This window comes from Sebastes umbrosus, chromosome 12 (assembly GCF_015220745.1).
Source record: "Sebastes umbrosus isolate fSebUmb1 chromosome 12, fSebUmb1.pri, whole genome shotgun sequence".
In the NCBI taxonomy this organism is placed as follows: Eukaryota; Metazoa; Chordata; class Actinopteri; order Perciformes; family Sebastidae; genus Sebastes; species Sebastes umbrosus.
Genome location: NC_051280.1, coordinates 15,820,057 through 15,836,466, shown reverse-complemented (window position 1 = coordinate 15,836,466; position 16,410 = coordinate 15,820,057). Strand labels below are relative to the sequence as shown.

General features: G+C 42.0%; 4 protein-coding genes and 1 long non-coding RNA gene across 5 annotated transcripts; 2 read left to right on the top strand and 3 right to left on the bottom strand.

Annotated features, from left to right (window-relative positions):
• Positions 1–20: 20 nt before the first annotated feature.
• Positions 21–2,990, bottom strand: LOC119499113 (alanine aminotransferase 1-like). The gene is made up of 11 exons (XM_037788349.1): positions 2,853–2,990; positions 2,677–2,766; positions 2,434–2,557; positions 2,000–2,133; positions 1,649–1,892; positions 1,472–1,551; positions 1,235–1,371; positions 864–1,038; positions 582–737; positions 332–444; positions 21–189 (listed from the first exon to the last, which is right to left on the bottom strand). The coding sequence occupies exons 1-11, from the start codon at positions 2,955–2,957 to the stop codon at positions 21–23; spliced, it is 1,527 nt and encodes a 508-aa protein (XP_037644277.1). The 5' UTR covers positions 2,958–2,990.
• Positions 2,991–3,247: 257 nt separating this feature from the next.
• Positions 3,248–4,461, top strand: LOC119499349. The gene is made up of 5 exons (XR_005209382.1): positions 3,248–3,641; positions 3,739–3,817; positions 3,910–4,014; positions 4,107–4,282; positions 4,397–4,461. It is a non-coding gene; the product is annotated as an uncharacterized LOC119499349 (long non-coding RNA).
• Positions 4,462–5,714: 1,253 nt separating this feature from the next.
• On the bottom strand, positions 5,715–8,583 carry LOC119499096 (alanine aminotransferase 2-like). The gene is made up of 11 exons (XM_037788281.1): positions 8,479–8,583; positions 8,303–8,392; positions 8,075–8,183; positions 7,626–7,759; positions 7,275–7,518; positions 7,098–7,177; positions 6,861–6,997; positions 6,490–6,664; positions 6,208–6,363; positions 5,960–6,072; positions 5,715–5,817 (listed from the first exon to the last, which is right to left on the bottom strand). Exons 1-11 carry the CDS (start codon positions 8,581–8,583, stop codon positions 5,727–5,729), a joined length of 1,434 nt encoding a protein of 477 aa, XP_037644209.1. The 3' UTR covers positions 5,715–5,726.
• Positions 8,584–8,760: 177 nt separating this feature from the next.
• On the top strand, positions 8,761–13,222 carry LOC119499092 (ATP-dependent RNA helicase DHX30-like). Its single transcript, XM_037788275.1, is given in 14 exon segments — positions 8,761–8,765; positions 8,851–8,919; positions 8,921–9,266; positions 9,364–9,442; positions 9,536–9,640; positions 9,733–9,908; positions 9,999–10,205; positions 10,298–10,379; positions 10,475–10,668; positions 10,759–10,918; positions 11,005–11,162; positions 11,424–11,524; positions 11,611–11,750; positions 12,472–13,222. Coding segments are annotated over 14 exon segments (2,091 nt in total). The 3' UTR covers positions 12,741–13,222.
• An 11-nt stretch (positions 13,223–13,233) lies between these two features.
• LOC119499348 (alanine aminotransferase 2-like) lies at positions 13,234–16,241 on the bottom strand. Its single transcript, XM_037788628.1, has 11 exons — positions 16,074–16,241; positions 15,898–15,987; positions 15,670–15,778; positions 15,221–15,354; positions 14,870–15,113; positions 14,693–14,772; positions 14,456–14,592; positions 14,085–14,259; positions 13,803–13,958; positions 13,553–13,665; positions 13,234–13,410 (listed from the first exon to the last, which is right to left on the bottom strand). Exons 1-11 carry the CDS (start codon positions 16,176–16,178, stop codon positions 13,320–13,322), a joined length of 1,434 nt encoding a protein of 477 aa, XP_037644556.1. The 5' UTR covers positions 16,179–16,241; the 3' UTR covers positions 13,234–13,319.
• Positions 16,242–16,410: the final 169 nt, after the last annotated feature.

The following is a 16,410-nucleotide window of genomic DNA, read 5'->3' as shown; positions in this document are numbered from 1 at the left end:
GAAAATGGTCAGATCCTTTTTTATTGTTTGAATGAATTGTTGAACTGCAGATAGATGGAAGTGTGAAAAGAAGCTCTTATTTTCTTAGTGCCCTTGTTTAAGAAAAATCCTGCATGAACTGGGTTTGAAAGCTGGTCAGGGCGCCTCAGTAATTCTTCCATTGTGTCCTCGGGGGTCATAATGCAAAATCTGCAGAAAGAAAGGAGGGTTAAAGGTAAAATTTTCAACTTATCGTTATTAAACCGTGTTTGTTTTAACTAGAAAACATGCTTTTTGCATAATAAAGCCTGTATTCAGAATAATAATGCTTGGTTTAAATTATGTATTGTACCTGATGTGGTGCGTGCCCTCCTTTTGTCCGTACTGACTACCAGGACCGACAAACACACCGGCCTCCTCCAGTAGTCTGATACAGTAGAAAACATCTGGATGCATTCCCATTTCCTAAAATAAACAAAAACCTAACCGTGAATGTTAAATATTTTATGACTGATACAGTAGATATGTGACAAATTTGTTTTAATGATGATATTGCTCTGATTTTGCAGTGAATACTTGGTTCTATGAGATAGTATTGTAACCTTGGCTTTCTGAATGGCTTTAGGTGGAAGATGCAGTCTGGGGAACGCAAACGCTCCTCCTTCCACTGGCTGGCTGCAGAAACCCGGCAGACTGTTTACTACCTCAAAGACTCTCTTTACATTCTTAACCAGCGTGGTTCTGATGTGTTGTGTCTCCTGCAGAAGTTAAAGGCAAGAACAAAAACAATATCAGAGTAAATACCACTTTTAAATTGCTTAAGAAAAGCATTCTATTAGACATCCTGCAAAATAGTAATCTGAACTGCATATCTTTGGTCTCACCACACAATAAAGTGGGTATGAGGGATCTCCTGGTTGTGGAGGGTTCATCATCAGATCCAGGGCAAACTGACCCAACACAGGTGCACAGGAGTCCTTTGAGAACAGTTTGTAGATGTATTTCATAACAGCAGGGTCCAGATTTACCAGCTCCACATACCCACCACGCAGACCACACCTGGAGGGAGAGAGAAGAGTCCAGTTAGTAGCTGTTTTGGAGCTTTCGGTCAAATCATACGATCTTCCACAGCAGCCGGAGATTGCCCAGCTGTGATGGAATTGCAGATGTTCAAATTTCCATTTTTCAAAGCACTTTTAGGACTTCTTGTCTCGTCGATCTTGTGGTGAGATTGTTTTGCCAACTGAGAACGTACTCTCCCAGGATGCCTCTGGATGCTGAGTGGAAGGACGCCAGCTCCACTGTGTCTGAAAAAGGAGGACCCATCTCAGACAGAACCCTCTTGTAAGAGACAAATTCACTCTTTTCCCCATAAACACAGTCCTGATAGACCTGTGGAGGAGACAAACAGAAAATCCAAATGTTTATTTACACATATTTGTTCATATTTTTGATTTTCTCTGGTTAAATGACAATGCTTGAAAACATCCACCTCATCAGCCAGAAGGAAGAGCCTCTTCTCTGAAACGAACCGGATCACCTCTTGCATTGATTTCGGGCTTTGAACATGACCTACAAATAACATGGTATGAAAACAACCATGTGATACATATAGTTTGAAACACAAATATATACTTAGATGATGTCCATTCTGGTGAGCTTTTACTACCTGTGGGATTTCCAGGGTTGATGACATACAGGGCTACAGGGTTGCAGACTCCCTTTGCAGATTCCAGTGCTCGATGCAGCTCCTCCACCTGCAGCTCCCAGCCCTGCTCCTCATTGAGGTCGTAGGGAACGATAGCTGCTCCCAGTTCCATTATGGACAAAGTGGAAACGGAGTAGGATGGCGATGGAGTCAGCACACCTGTTCTGGGTGAAGCTTTCCTGTTCACCAAGACGTTGAGAATGTTCTAATAAGCACAGGAAAAGATTGTGTTAACTAGAGGATGATAATAATCTACAGGAGGAAGAGACACATCATATACTATTACAGTAAGTCAGTAATAGTAATTGTTACCGTGAGTGCCCACTGTGAGCCGGAGCTTATGTATATGTTTTCAGGGTAAGATGGAGCTCCACCATCTCGTCTCGTTATGAATTCAGAGACTCTCTGGACTATTTCTGGCATACCCGCTGAAGCAGTATAAGAACCTGAGGAATTGGAAATGGAATTTAATTTGTGGTGCTCAAGAGATTGAAATATCACACTTAAAACAATTAGCATGGCAGTACACTCTGAGTTTTGTGTATGCAGTGAGGACATCATACAAAATTCAATTCTCCTTTATTCTGGGATGGCGGCAGAAATCTTGGAGACACATATCTCAAAACATAGACAAATCAAACAAAAACTATCTGCTTGGTGAGGTATCAGTATAAGTCAGTAGAAAAGTAGGAATTATTTTGTAATTTGAGCGATTTGACTCTTTAACATTTCCATTGTAATATCACATACACAGCCCTTACCTACACTCCCTCCAGCACATCCCTTAAGCAGCATCTGAGCCCTCTGTCTGGCGTCCACTGGCAGTTTGTCACTGTCCACCAGCTGAGGGTAAAGACATGCTGCAAAAACCTGCAAAATATGAAGTCATAGAATACGACAGAGAGTTTAGCCAAAAGAAGATGCATTAACTTGCACATGCAGTTTTAATACAGTTTGCAGATGAGTAGTGTTTGAGGGTCACAGATTACCTGTCGGACAAATGATAGAGGCTTCACACCTGCCGTGTGTGGGTCTCCCCAGAAGACATCTATCACCTCTTTGTATGGCTTTCTCACTCCCTGTTTGGACCAGTGAATTTAAAGCATAAACAGGTCAGAAAACTGAATCATTATTGCAAATATGTCAATAACTTTTTTTTCTTTACCTGTTTGAGCTCTTCCTTGATCTGGCTTGCTCGTCTGGCCAGGCTTATACACTCTAACTGCTTCATGTTCCTCACATTTGGTCTCATCTCCTTCAGGACAGACATCTCTGTAATTCCTCTTCACTTCTTCCAGACCAGCGGCTGTGTCTCACTGAACTGTCTCTCTCAACTTGCTGCCACATAAATGATTTGCTTGTAGGTAGGAGTTTTGGTTAAAGATGTACATGGAAGATCTACGGCCATAAGTGACTTATTAACAGTGTAGTTTAGTGACAGCCTGCTATGGGGCAGATAACTGATTCATGACTCATTTTATGACTAAAGCATGAAAGTTCCAGCATATAATCTACATACCTAATGGTTTTATTTCAGACATGGAGGCAATGGGAGAGAGCGAGCCCTTAATTATTTGGTGAGACTTGAGAGCTGACCAGCAGAGCAGAGGAGCCTTACTCTTCCTCACATTTGGCGTCCTGCTGAGGAAGCTGCAGTTGAACCCGTCCCTGAAGGGAATCAGCCATGTGGTGGTGGATGAGGTTCACGAGAGGGACATTATTAACACAGACCTGCTGCTGGCTCTACTGCGTTTGAGCTTAAAGGAGAACCCTGACCTACGAGTGGTGCTTATGAGCGCTACTGGGGACAAGCAGAGGCTGTCCCAGTACTTTGGGGTCTACCAAATTGTTAAAGTGCCTCAATTCATACACCCAGTGAGGGACAGATACCTGGAGGAAGTGCTGAGAGAGATGGGACGCCCAAGTCCAAAAGAGAGTGGAGACAGACAAGCAGGTGAGACTGTAATGTATTCCCACTTTAGTATGTTTGGTGTGCAAGTTTCTTTTCTCTTGTCGTGTGTCTCATGAATTTGTATTTTATCTTGTTCAAGGGAGGAAGAGAGGATGTTACACCAGATGTAGATTTAGTAGCTGATGTTATCGAGCACATTGACAGACGTGGTGAGCCAGGTAACTAACCAACCTTTTTTGCTTTTATAGCGGCCTTTAAGATGATGGCTCTGAATCATATTTGTCAAAAATGCTCTCCCCTCATGCTTCAGGTGCAGTGTTGTGTTTCCTCCCTGGTTGGCAGGACATCAGGGCTGTTCAAGAGAAACTGGAGGAGAGGCACCACTTCTCCTCAGGCTCACAGATGATCTTGCCATGTAAGAGAGTACAGACAGATTTACAAAGACTGGTCTTTTGTCCTCCAAGTATAGAGAAAGGATTTCTAATGTATTTTCCCCTTTTCTTTTAGTGCACTCTAGTTTATCAGTAGCAGACCAGCAGGCAGTGTTCCAGCGCCCCCAAGTGACCCAGAGGAAGATTGTTCTCACCACTAACATTGCTGAGACCTCCATCACCATATATGACATCGTCCATGTGGTGGATGCAGGAACTCATAAAGAGCAGAATTATGACCCACGGACTAAGGTTAGTTTCAAAGTATCTGTTTCATTGTAAACAATTTCAGATCTGCAAAAACTAAGCTTGTGATTTGTTGTATTTTCTGAGAATAATTCAAGTTGATTTCATTTTGGTTTTCAGGTCTCTTGACTGGACACAGTTTGGATATCTCATTCTAATGTCATTCAGAGAAAAGGGAGAGCAGGGTGATATCAGCCAGGACAATCCTACCACCTGTTCCCATGAAAGCAGCTGTAATCCATGACTCCCTTCCCCATCCCTGAGATCCTGCACACCCCACTGTAGAGTTCAGTGGTACAAGCCAAAATCCACAGTCCTAACTGCAAGGTACTGAATGACAGCAATGGCTTTTTATATTTTTTTTTATCTGTTATTTTGCTGTATATTTCTTATCCCAAGTGTTGGACTGTCCAGAGCAAGAAGCTGTGAGAGATGTTGTCCAAAGTCCTGTCTGAAAGTATATTTCCTTCATCGACATTTTGTGATTTTATTTTGTTTATTTAGTCAGTGGACGACATTTAAGATCAGCACTGATTGGACCTCCACATTAAAAGTGGCACATTTTTTTCAAGTCCTTAACATCTCTTTTCACATCCATTGAATAAATATTCTGATTCAAGAGTTATTTCTGTTGTTTGACTTACAACAACTTGTACAGCAATGATTTTAGGCTACTCAGCCCTTCATGCTGACTTAAAAAAAGAATTGACCCAGGTCTGTCTGCTGTGTTAGCGTAAAATGCTTTCAGAACTGTGCATTTAAAAAAATATATTTAGCTCAAAACTGTAACTACAAAATATTATGTAAACGTGCTCCTCCGAAGCATAAATATTATCACCCTCTTAGATTCCCTTGCAGTGAGTCATCATTTCTTCATGAATAAACTCTCTGTCCTTTCTCTCATGTCCCAGTGAACAGAAACACAGTAGAAGTATCATTTCCTGGATGCTCTCTGGTGCGCTGTGAGTTGAGACGTTGGAGCTGCTGCAATCACCAACTCTTGTTAAGATGGAAAGCTCTTTCTACATGTGTATGTTGGATCTGCTAGTTTGTGTGTTATTGTTTTTTAAAGACCATTTGAGTACCTGACTCAATATTCTGCCTAACTAATCAGGGCTCTTGAAGAGCAAAAATCCGTAGTGGACTGTTGTCTGCTACTGTTATTGTTGAGGTAAATGATGAACTCTCATGTAGAGTGAGGTAATCCATTGGTTTGGATTTTGGACTGTGGTTTATTATTTATGGTGATTTGCTTTCTGAAAAGCAGAAGTTCATCCATCCATTATCTGTAACTGTTTATCCTATTCATTGGGCATATTTATTGCAATAAATATTCACTTGCCACCATGAGGAAAATAGTCACATCCTTTTTTTTATTATTTCAATGAAATATTGAACTGCAGATAGATGGAAGTGCGAAAAGAAACTCTGTTTTTCTTAGTATCCTTGTTTAAGAAAAATCCTTCATGAACTGGGTTTGAAAGCTGGTCAGACGCCTCAGTAATTCTTCCATTGTGTCCTCGGGGGTCATAAAGCAAAATCTGCAGAAAGAAAGGAGGGTTAAAGGTAAAATTTTCAACTTATCGTTATTAAACCGTGTTTGTTTTAACTAGAAAACATGCTTTTTGCATAATAAAGCCTGTATTCAGAATAATAATGCTTGGTTTAAATGATGTATTGTACCTGATGTGGTGCGTGCCCTCCTTTTGTCCGTACTGACTACCAGGACCGACAAACACACCGGCCTCCTCCAGTAGTCTGATACAGTAGAAAACATCTGGATGCATTCCCATTTCCTAAAATAAACAGAAACATAACCAGGTGTAAAATATTTTTTGACTGATACAGTAGATATGTGACAAATTTGTTTTAATGATGATATTGCTCTGATTTTGCAGTGAATACTTGGTTCTATGAGATAGTATTGTAACCTTGGCTTTCTGAATGGCTTTAGGTGGAAGATGCAGTCTGGGGAACGCAAACGCTCCTCCTTCCACTGGCTGGCTGCAGAAACCCGGCAGACTGTTTACTACCTCAAAGACTCTCTTTACATTCTTAACCAGCGTGGTTCTGATGTGTTGTGTCTCCTGCAGAAGTTAAAGGCAAGAACAAAAACAATATCAGAGTAAATACCACTTTTAAATTGCTTAAGAAAAGCATTCTATTAGACATCCTGCAAAATAGTAATCTGAACTGCATATCTTTGGTCTCACCACACAATAAAGTGGGTATGAGGGATCTCCTGGTTGTGGAGGGTTCATCATCAGATCCAGGGCAAACTGACCCAACACAGGTGCACAGGAGTCCTTTGAGAACAGTTTGTAGATGTATTTCATAACAGCAGGGTCCAGATTTACCAGCTCCACATACCCACCACGCAGACCACACCTGGAGGGAGAGAGAAGAGTCCAGTTAGTAGCTGTTTTGGAGCTTTCGGTCAAATCATACGATCTTCCACAGCAGCCGGAGATTGCCCAGCTGTGATGGAATTGCAGATGTTCAAATTTCCATTTTTCAAAGCACTTTTAGGACTTCTTGTCTCGTCGATCTTGTGGTGAGATTGTTTTGCCAACTGAGAACGTACTCTCCCAGGATGCCTCTGGATGCTGAGTGGAAGGACGCCAGCTCCACTGTGTCTGAAAAAGGAGGACCCATCTCAGACAGAACCCTCTTGTAAGAGACAAATTCACTCTTTTCCCCATAAACACAGTCCTGATAGACCTGTGGAGGAGACAAACAGAAAATCCAAATGTTTATTTACACATATTTGTTCATATTTTTGATTTTCTCTGGTTAAATGACAATGCTTGAAAACATCCACCTCATCAGCCAGAAGGAAGAGCCTCTTCTCTGAAACGAACCGGATCACCTCTTGCATTGATTTCGGGCTTTGAACATGACCTACAAATAACATGGTATGAAAACAACCATGTGATACATATAGTTTGAAACACAAATATATACTTAGATGATGTCCATTCTGGTGAGCTTTTACTACCTGTGGGATTTCCAGGGTTGATGACATACAGGGCTACAGGGTTGCAGACTCCCTTTGCAGATTCCAGTGCTCGATGCAGCTCCTCCACCTGCAGCTCCCAGCCCTGCTCCTCATTGAGGTCGTAGGGAACGATAGCTGCTCCCAGTTCCATTATGGACAAAGTGGAAACGGAGTAGGATGGCGATGGAGTCAGCACACCTGTTCTGGGTGAAGCTTTCCTGTTCACCAAGACGTTGAGAATGTTCTAATAAGCACAGGAAAAGATTGTGTTAACTAGAGGATGATAATAATCTACAGGAGGAAGAGACACATCATATACTATTACAGTAAGTCAGTAATAGTAATTGTTACCGTGAGTGCCCACTGTGAGCCGGGGCTTATGTATATGTTTTCAGGGTAAGATGGAGCTCCACCATCTCGTCTCGTTATGAATTCAGAGACTCTCTGGACTATTTCTGGCATACCCGCTGAAGCAGTATAAGAACCTGAGGAATTGGAAATGGAATTTAATTTGTGGTGCTCAAGAGATTGAAATATCACACTTAAAACAATTAGCATGGCAGTACACTCTGAGTTTTGTGTATGCAGTGAGGACATCATACAAAATTCAATTCTCCTTTATTCTGGGATGGCGGCAGAAATCTTGGAGACACATATCTCAAAACATAGACAAATCAAACAAAAACTATCTGCTTGGTGAGGTATCAGTATAAGTCAGTAGAAAAGTAGGAATTATTTTGTAATTTGAGCGATTTGACTCTTTAACATTTCCATTGTAATATCACATACACCGCCCTTACCTACACTCCCTCCAGCACATCCCTTAAGCAGCATCTGAGCCCTCTGTCTGGCGTCCACTGGCAGTTTGTCACTGTCCACCAGCTGAGGGTAAAGACATGCTGCAAAAACCTGCAAAATATGAAGTCATAGAATACGACAGAGAGTTTAGCCAAAAGAAGATGCATTAACTTGCACATGCAGTTTTAATACAGTTTGCAGATGAGTAGTGTTTGAGGGTCACAGATTACCTGTCGGACAAATGATAGAGGCTTCACACCTGCCGTGTGTGGGTCTCCCCAGAAGACATCTATCACCTCTTTGTATGGCTTTCTCACTCCCTGTTTGGACCAGTGAATTTAAAGCATAAACAGGTCAGAAAACTGAATCATTATTGCAAATATGTCAATAACTTTTTTTTCTTTACCTGTTTGAGCTCTTCCTTGATCTGGCTTGCTCGTCTGGCCAGGCTTATACACTGTAACTGCTTCATGTTCCTCACATTTGGTCTCATCTCCTTCAGGACAGACATCTCTGTAATTCCTCTTCACTTCTTCCAGACCAGCGGCTGTGTCTCACTGAACTGTCTCTCTCAACTTGCTGCCACATAAGTGATTTGCTTGTAGGTAGGAGTTTTGGTTAAAGATGTACATGGAAGATCTATGGCCATAAGTGACTTATTAACAGTGTAGTTTAGTGACAGCCTGCTATGGGGCAGATAACTGATTCATGACTCATTTTATGACTAAAGCATGAAAGTTCCAGCATATAATCTACATACCTAATGGTTTTATTTCAGACATGGAGGCAATGGGAGAGAGCGAGCCCTTAATTATTTGGTGAGACTTGAGAGCTGACCAGCAGAGCAGAGGAGCCTTACTCTTCCTCACATTTGGCGTCCTGCTGAGGAAGCTGCAGTTGAACCCATCCCTGAAGGGAATCAGCCATGTGGTGGTGGATGAGGTTCACGAGAGGGACATTATTAACACAGACCTGCTGCTGGCTCTACTGCGTTTGAGCTTAAAGGAGAACCCTGACCTACGAGTGGTGCTTATGAGCGTTACTGGGGACAAGCAGAGGCTGTCCCAGTACTTTGGGGTCTACCAAATTGTTAAAGTGCCTCAATTCATACACCCAGTGAGGGACAGATACCTGGAGGAAGTGCTGAGAGAGATGGGACGCCCAAGTCCAAAGAGAGTGGAGACAGACAAGCAGGTGAGACTGTAATGTATTCCCACTTTAGTATGTTTGGTGTGCAAGTTTCTTTTCTCTTGTCGTGTGTCTCATGAATTTGTATTTTATCTTGTTCAAGGGAGGAAGAGAGGATGTTACACCAGATGTAGATTTAGTAGCTGATGTTATCGAGCACATTGACAGACGTGGTGAGCCAGGTAACTAACCAACCTTTTTTTGCTTTTATAGCGGCCTTTAAGATGATGGCTCTGAATCATATTTGTCAAAAATGCTCTCCCCTCATGCTTCAGGTGCAGTGTTGTGTTTCCTCCCTGGTTGGCAGGACATCAGGGCTGTTCAAGAGAAACTGGAGGAGAGGCACCACTTCTCCTCAGGCTCACAGATGATCTTGCCATGTAAGAGAGTACAGACAGATTTACAAAGACTGGTCTTTTGTCCTCCAAGTATAGAGAAAGGATTTCTAATGTATTTTCCCCTTTTCTTTTAGTGCACTCTAGTTTATCAGTAGCAGACCAGCAGGCAGTGTTCCAGCGCCCCCAAGTGACCCAGAGGAAGATTGTTCTCACCACTAACATTGCTGAGACCTCCATCACCATAGATGACATCGTCCATGTGGTGGATGCAGGAACTCACAAAGAGCAGAATTATGACCCACGGACTAAGGTTAGTTTCAAAGTATCTGTCTTATTGTAAACCTTGCAATTTGTTGTATTTTCTGAGAATAATTCAGTTGGTTTCATTTTGGTTTTTCAGGTCTCCTGTCTGGACACAGTTTGGATATCTCATTCTAATGTCATTCAGAGAAAAGGGAGAGCAGGGCGATGTCAGCCAGGACAATCCTACCACCTGTTCCCACGACAGCAGCTGGAATCCATGACTCCCTTCCCCATCCCTGAGATCCTGCGCACCCCGCTGGAGAGTTTAGTAGTACAAGCGAAAATCCACAGTCCAAACTGCAAGGTACTGAATGCGAACAATGGTTTTTGTGTATTTTTTTCTGCTAGTTTGTGTATTTCTGATGTATTGAATGATGTAACTTTGTGTGTGTGCAGGCTGTAGATTTCTTATCCCAAGTGTTGGACAGTCCGGATCAAGTAGCTGTGAGAGATGCTGTCCGAAATCTACAAGACATTGGTGAGTGATGTTCTGTGGCCATCGTGTGTGTCTGACTTTATATGCTGAATGCAAGATTAAATTAATGTCTAAGCTGTCTGTGTTGACTTTTGTAGGAGTCCTGGACAAGACAGAAACCCTGACGCCTTTAGGAGAGCGTGTCTCATGCATGTCGTGTGACCCTCGACTGGGCAAAGTGCTGGTCCTGAGTGCCATGTTCAGATGTGTTCTGCCCATGCTGTCTGTAGCTGCATGTCTGACCAGAGACCCTTTTCACAACAGCATGCAGAACAGAGCTCTTGTTAGCAAGGTGAGATGTTTTAACACTCACCTGTTTGTTATAAATTGTAATCCTGTAGTAATTAGTTATCAATCAGTCGTCTATCATCTGTTTGTCCAGGGGAAAGAGGCTCTGAACAGGTCCAGCTACAGCGACTATTTGGTGTTCATTAGAGGTGTGTTGGGCTGGAGGAGACTTCAGCAGGACGGGGACAGAGAGGACAGGGATGAATATCTGCACAAGCACACTCTGTCAAGGTTCAGCCTACGATTCATCAATGGTTAGTTTGAAGAGCACACACACATTCATTTAGACATTGTCTCAGTACATTGTCGGCATTTAACGATATCTGTTTCTGTGCTGCAGGTCTCATCTCTCAGTTCAGCGAGAACCTGCGTGAAGCCGAGGTGGTGTCTCGTGCCAATGAGTGCCAGCGTCACACTTCTCTCTACAACGAGCACAGCAACCAGGATGAGCTGCTTAAAGCTGTACTGCTGGCTGGACTCTATCCCAACCTCATTCAGGTACATGGCAAACAAGTCTATTATACTACTTTACACAGTCTATTTTCCTGCTGTGCACCATTAAAGATCTAAATACGGACTCTTACTGTAGTAGTGGAGGTATGTCTTTAATTATCTGTTTTTGTGTTGTTTCTAAGTTGCATAATTTTATTATATTAAAGTTGGAAAGTATGGTTGTCTATCTAAAAGCCTACTTGCACCTGTCTGGGTCAAAGCCAACATTAGATGTTCCAGCAAAATTCACACTTATTTTATTCTCAGGTGAAGAAAGGCGCTGTGACCAAAGGGCGCTTTCGCCCCAACAGCATGTCATTCCGCACACACAGAGGGCCAGTACTGCTTCACCGCGCCTCAGTGAACAGGTTTGAATGTGCTCCAAAATTCACCTACAGCAGGATTTTACTTTCATAGTGCGTATGTAAACTCATTGTCTTTCTTTGTGTTGTAGGGGAAAAGAACAGCTCCCTAGTCGCTGGTTGACATTCTTCAGCGCTATCCAGTCCAACGGGAACGTTTTCATCAGAGACTCTTCTACAGTCCATCCACTCGCCCTGCTGCTGCTCACAGACTGTGATATCACAGAGACAGGTATGTCCTGCTCTCCATAAAAAGGAGTTTAATGACAAAGGCACTGGTGCTTGGGAGAAGGATTAGAGGGCAAAAGAACCCTCTTAATCAGACTGAATTGAGATTCAATTTCACTGCATTAATCAACCTGATATTGTGCTCATGTTAGCCGTTTACTGTTTGGGAGGTTTTGTTATTTCGCCTTGAAGCGTCTATAATCTATATTTTTCTAAAAAGAATGTATTGGATGACAATGTGAAAGGATTTGCTCGTAGTGATGAACAGGTAACAAGTTTTATACTTCTTGTGACTAGAATACATTTGACCTTATTTCCATATATGTATTTTGTGAATGCCCTACCCTCTATCTGAGCCGTTTAAATGCATTAACCGTCAGCTGATTTGACCCAAACATTTTAAGTAATAAGAGGAAACGCCCATTTGTTTTTTCCCGTGATAACGAGTTAATAATGTCGTTATCTCAACATAACGAAGCTTGTTTTCTCGGGATAAGGAGTTAATTATCTCTATAAAGACATAAAAAAATGAATTGCAAGCACAACCATTCTCGGCTTCCATAATTAAATTTATTTCAGAAATGTGCATTAAAAAACATTTTGCTCAAAACAGTAACTACAGAATATTATATCGAGGTGTTCCTCCGAAACACTTAAACATTATCACCCTCTTAGATTCTCAGACTTGCAGCAAATCTTTCTCTGTCCTTTCTCTCATGTCCCAGTGAACGGAGACAGAGTGGACGTATCCTTTCCTGGATGCTCTCTGGTGCGCTGTGAGTTATCAGTTGAGACCTGGGAGCTGCTGTGGGAGCTCCGCACTTCCATTCAGACCATGCTGTACCGCAACCTCAACAATCCCAGCAACGCAATCAACAACTCTTCTCAAGACGGAAAGCTCATCTCTTTACTCGTAGAGCTGCTCAACAATACAGACTCAAACCCTTTTGCTCAGAACCACAACAGTGATAACAGTGACAGTGAGGTGGATTGATGACATTGAGAACTTTCTACACGTGTGCGTTGGATCTGCTGGCTGGTACAGAGGAACCAAAGAGGATGATGGTTTGAATGTTGTTTTCTTAAAGAAAGTTTGAGTAAATGAGTTATACTCTGTTTAACTAATCAGGACTCTTGAAGAGCAAAAATCCGTAGTGGACTGTTGTCTGCTACTGTTATTGTTGAGGTAAATGATGAACTCTCATGTAGAGTGAGGTAATCCATTGGTTTGGATTTTGGACTGTGGTTTATTATTTATGGTGATTTGTGCTTTCTGAAAAGCAGAAGTTGAATTTTACTCAGAAGGGTCATTGGCCAAAGGTTATTAAAACAGACTGCATGCAATAAATGATGTCATATTTCCATCCATCCATTATCTGTAACTGTTTATCCTATTCAGGGTTGCGGGGGGCTGGAGCCGATCCCAGCTGACATTGGGCATATTTATTGCAATAAATATTCACTTGCCACCATGAGGAAAATGGTCAGATCCTTTTTTATTGTTTGAATGAATTGTTGAACTGCAGATAGATGGAAGTGTGAAAAGAAGCTCTTATTTTCTTAGTGCCCTTGTTTAAGAAAAATCCTGCATGAACTGGGTTTGAAAGCTGGTCAGGCGCCTCAGTAATTCTTCCATTGTGTCCTCGGGGGTCATAATGCAAAATCTGCAGAAAGAAAGGAGGGTTAAAGGTAAAATTTTCAACTTATCGTTATTAAACCGTGTTTGTTTTAACTAGAAAACATGCTTTTTGCATAATAAAGCCTGTATTCAGAATAATAATGCTTGGTTTAAATTATGTATTGTACCTGATGTGGTGCGTGCCCTCCTTTTGTCCGTACTGACTACCAGGACTGACAAACACACCGGCCTCCTCCAGTAGTCTGATACAGTAGAAAACATCTGGATGCATTCCCATTTCCTAAAATAAACAAAAACCTAACCGTGAATGTTAAATATTTTATGACTGATACAGTAGATATGTGACGAAGTTGTTTTAATGATGATATTGCTCTGATTTTGCAGTGAATACTTGGTTCTATGAGATAGTATTGTAACCTTGGCTTTCTGAATGGCTTTAGGTGGAAGATGCAGTCTGGGGAACGCAAATGCTCCTCCTTCCACTGGCTGGCTGCAGAAACCCGGCAGACTGTTTACTACCTCAAAGACTCTCTTTACATTCTTAACCAGCGTGGTTCTGATGTGTTGTGTCTCCTGCAGAAGTTAAAGGCAAGAACAAAAACAATATCAGAGTAAATACCACTTTTAAATTGCTTAAGAAAAGCATTCCATTAGACATCCTGCAAAATAGTAATCTGAACTGCATATCTTTGGTCTCACCACACAATAAAGTGGGTATGAGGGATCTCCTGGTTGTGGAGGGTTCATCATCAGATCCAGGGCAAACTGACCCAACACAGGTGCACATGAGTCCTTTGAGAACAGTTTGTAGATGTATTTCATAACAGCAGGGTCCAGATTTACCAGCTCCACATACCCACCACGCAGACCACACCTGGAGGGAGAGAGAAGAATCCAGTTAGTAGCTGTTTTGGAGCTTTCGGTCAAATCATACGATCTTCCACAGCAGTCGGAGATTGCCCAGCTGTGATGGAATTGCAGATGTTCAAATTTCCATTTTTCAAAGCACTTTTAGGACTTCTTGTCTCGTCGATCTTGTGGTGAGATTGTTTTGCCAACTGAGAACGTACTCTCCCAGGATGCCTTTGGATGCTGAGTGGAAGGACGCCAGCTCCACTGTGTCTGAAAAAGGAGGACCCATCTCAGACAGAACCCTCTTGTAAGAGACAAATTCACTCTTTTCCCCATAAACACAGTCCTGATAGACCTGTGGAGGAGACAAACAGAAAATCCAAATGTTTATTTACACATATTTGTTCATATTTTTGATTTTCTCTGGTTAAATGACAATGCTTGAAAACATCCACCTCATCAGCCAGAAGGAAGAGCCTCTTCTCTGAAACGAACCGGATCACCTCTTGCATTGATTTCGGGCTTTGAACATGACCTACAAATAACATGGTATGAAAACAACCATGTGATACATATAGTTTGAAACACAAATATATACTTAGATGATGTCCATTCTGGTGAGCTTTTACTACCTGTGGGATTTCCAGGGTTGATGACATACAGGGCTACAGGGTTGCAGACTCCCTTTGCAGATTCCAGTGCTCGATGCAGCTCCTCCACCTGCAGCTCCCAGCCCTGCTCCTCATTGAGGTCGTAGGGAACGATAGCTGCTCCCAGTTCCATTATGGACAAAATGGAAACGGAGTAGGATGGCGATGGAGTCAGCACACCTGTTCTGGGTGAAGCTTTCCTGTTCACCAAGACGTTGAGAATGTTCTAATAAGCACAGGAAAAGATTGTGTTGACTAGAGGATGATAATAATCTACAGGAGGAAGAGACACATCATATACTATTACAGTAAATCAGTAATAGTAATTGTTACCGTGAGTGCCCACTGTGAGCCGGAGCTTATGTATATGTTTTCAGGGTAAGATGGAGCTCCACCATCTCGTCTCGTTATGAATTCAGAGACTCTCTGGACTATTTCTGGCATACCCGCTGAAGCAGTATAGGAACCTGAGGAATTGGAAATGGAATTTAATTTGTGGTGCTCAAGAGATTGAAATATCACACTTAAAACAATTAGCATGGCAGTACACTCTGAGTTTTGTGTATGCAGTGAGGACATCATACAAAATTCAATTCTCCTTTATTCTGGGATGGCAGCAGAAATCTTGGAGACACATATCTCAAAACATAGACAAATCAAACAAAAACTATCTGCTTGGTGAGATATCAGTATAAGTCAGTAGAAAAGTAGGAATTATTTTGTAATTTGAGCGATTTGACTCTTTAACATTTCCATTGTAATATCACATACACCGCCCTTACCTACACTCCCTCCAGCACATCCCTTAAGCAGCATCTGAGCCCTCTGTCTGGCGTCCACTGGCAGTTTGTCACTGTCCACCAGCTGAGGGTAAAGACATGCTGCAAAAACCTGCAAAATATGAAGTCATAGAATAAGATAGAGAGTTTAGCCAAAAGAAGATGCATTAACTTGCACATGCAGTTTTAATACAGTTTGCAGATGAGTAGTGTTTGAGGGTCACAGATTACCTGTCGGACAAATGATAGAGGCTTCACACCTGCCGTGTGTGGGTCTCCCCAGAAGACATCTATCACCTCTTTGTATGGCTTTCTCACTCCCTGTTTGGACCAGTGAATTTAAAGCATAAACAGGTCAGAAAACTGAATCATTATTGCAAATATGTCAATAACTTTTTTTTCTTTACCTGTTTGAGCTCTTCCTTGATCTGGCTTGCTCGTCTGACCAGGCTTGTACACTCTAACTGCTTCATGTTCCTCACATTTGGTCTCATCTCCTTCAGGACAGACATCTCTGTAATTCCTCTTCACTTCTTCCAGACCAGCGGCTGTGTCTCACTGAACTGTCTCTCTCAACTTGCTGCCACATAAGTGATTTGCTTGTAGGTAGGAGTTTTGGTTAAAGATGTACATGGAAGATCTATGGCCATAAGTGACTTATTAACAGTGTAGTTCAGTGACAAACTGCTATGGGGCAGATAACTGATTCATGACTCATTTTATGACTAAAGCATGAAAGTTCCA

Bases quoted from the DNA above. Each gene is read 5' to 3' on its own strand.
- LOC119499096 (XM_037788281.1), bottom strand. From the start codon at position 8,583: ATGTCTGTCCTGAAGGAGATGAGACCAAATGTGAGGAACATGAAGCAG. The intron at 7,760-8,074 runs GTAAGGGCGGTG...CCAATTCCTCAG, and splicing joins ATGTGCTGGAGGGAGTGTAG to GTTCTTATACTGCTTCAGCG. The intron at 6,073-6,207 runs GTTACAATACTA...TGTTTATTTTAG, and splicing joins AAGCCATTCAGAAAGCCAAG to GAAATGGGAATGCATCCAGA.
- LOC119499113 (XM_037788349.1), bottom strand. From the start codon at position 2,957: ATGTCTGTCCTGAAGGAGATGAGACCAAATGTGAGGAACATGAAGCAG. The intron at 2,134-2,433 runs GTGATATTACAA...CCAATTCCTCAG, and splicing joins TGTAGGTAAGGGCTGTGTAT to GTTCTTATACTGCTTCAGCG. The intron at 1,552-1,648 runs GTAGTAAAAGCT...TGTTATTTGTAG, and splicing joins CAACCCTGGAAATCCCACAG to GTCATGTTCAAAGCCCGAAA.
- LOC119499348 (XM_037788628.1), bottom strand. From the start codon at position 16,178: ATGTCTGTCCTGAAGGAGATGAGACCAAATGTGAGGAACATGAAGCAG. The intron at 15,114-15,220 runs GTAACAATTACT...TGTGCTTATTAG, and splicing joins GCTCACAGTGGGCACTCACG to AACATTCTCAACGTCTTGGT. The intron at 13,666-13,802 runs GTTACAATACTA...TGTTTATTTTAG, and splicing joins AAGCCATTCAGAAAGCCAAG to GAAATGGGAATGCATCCAGA.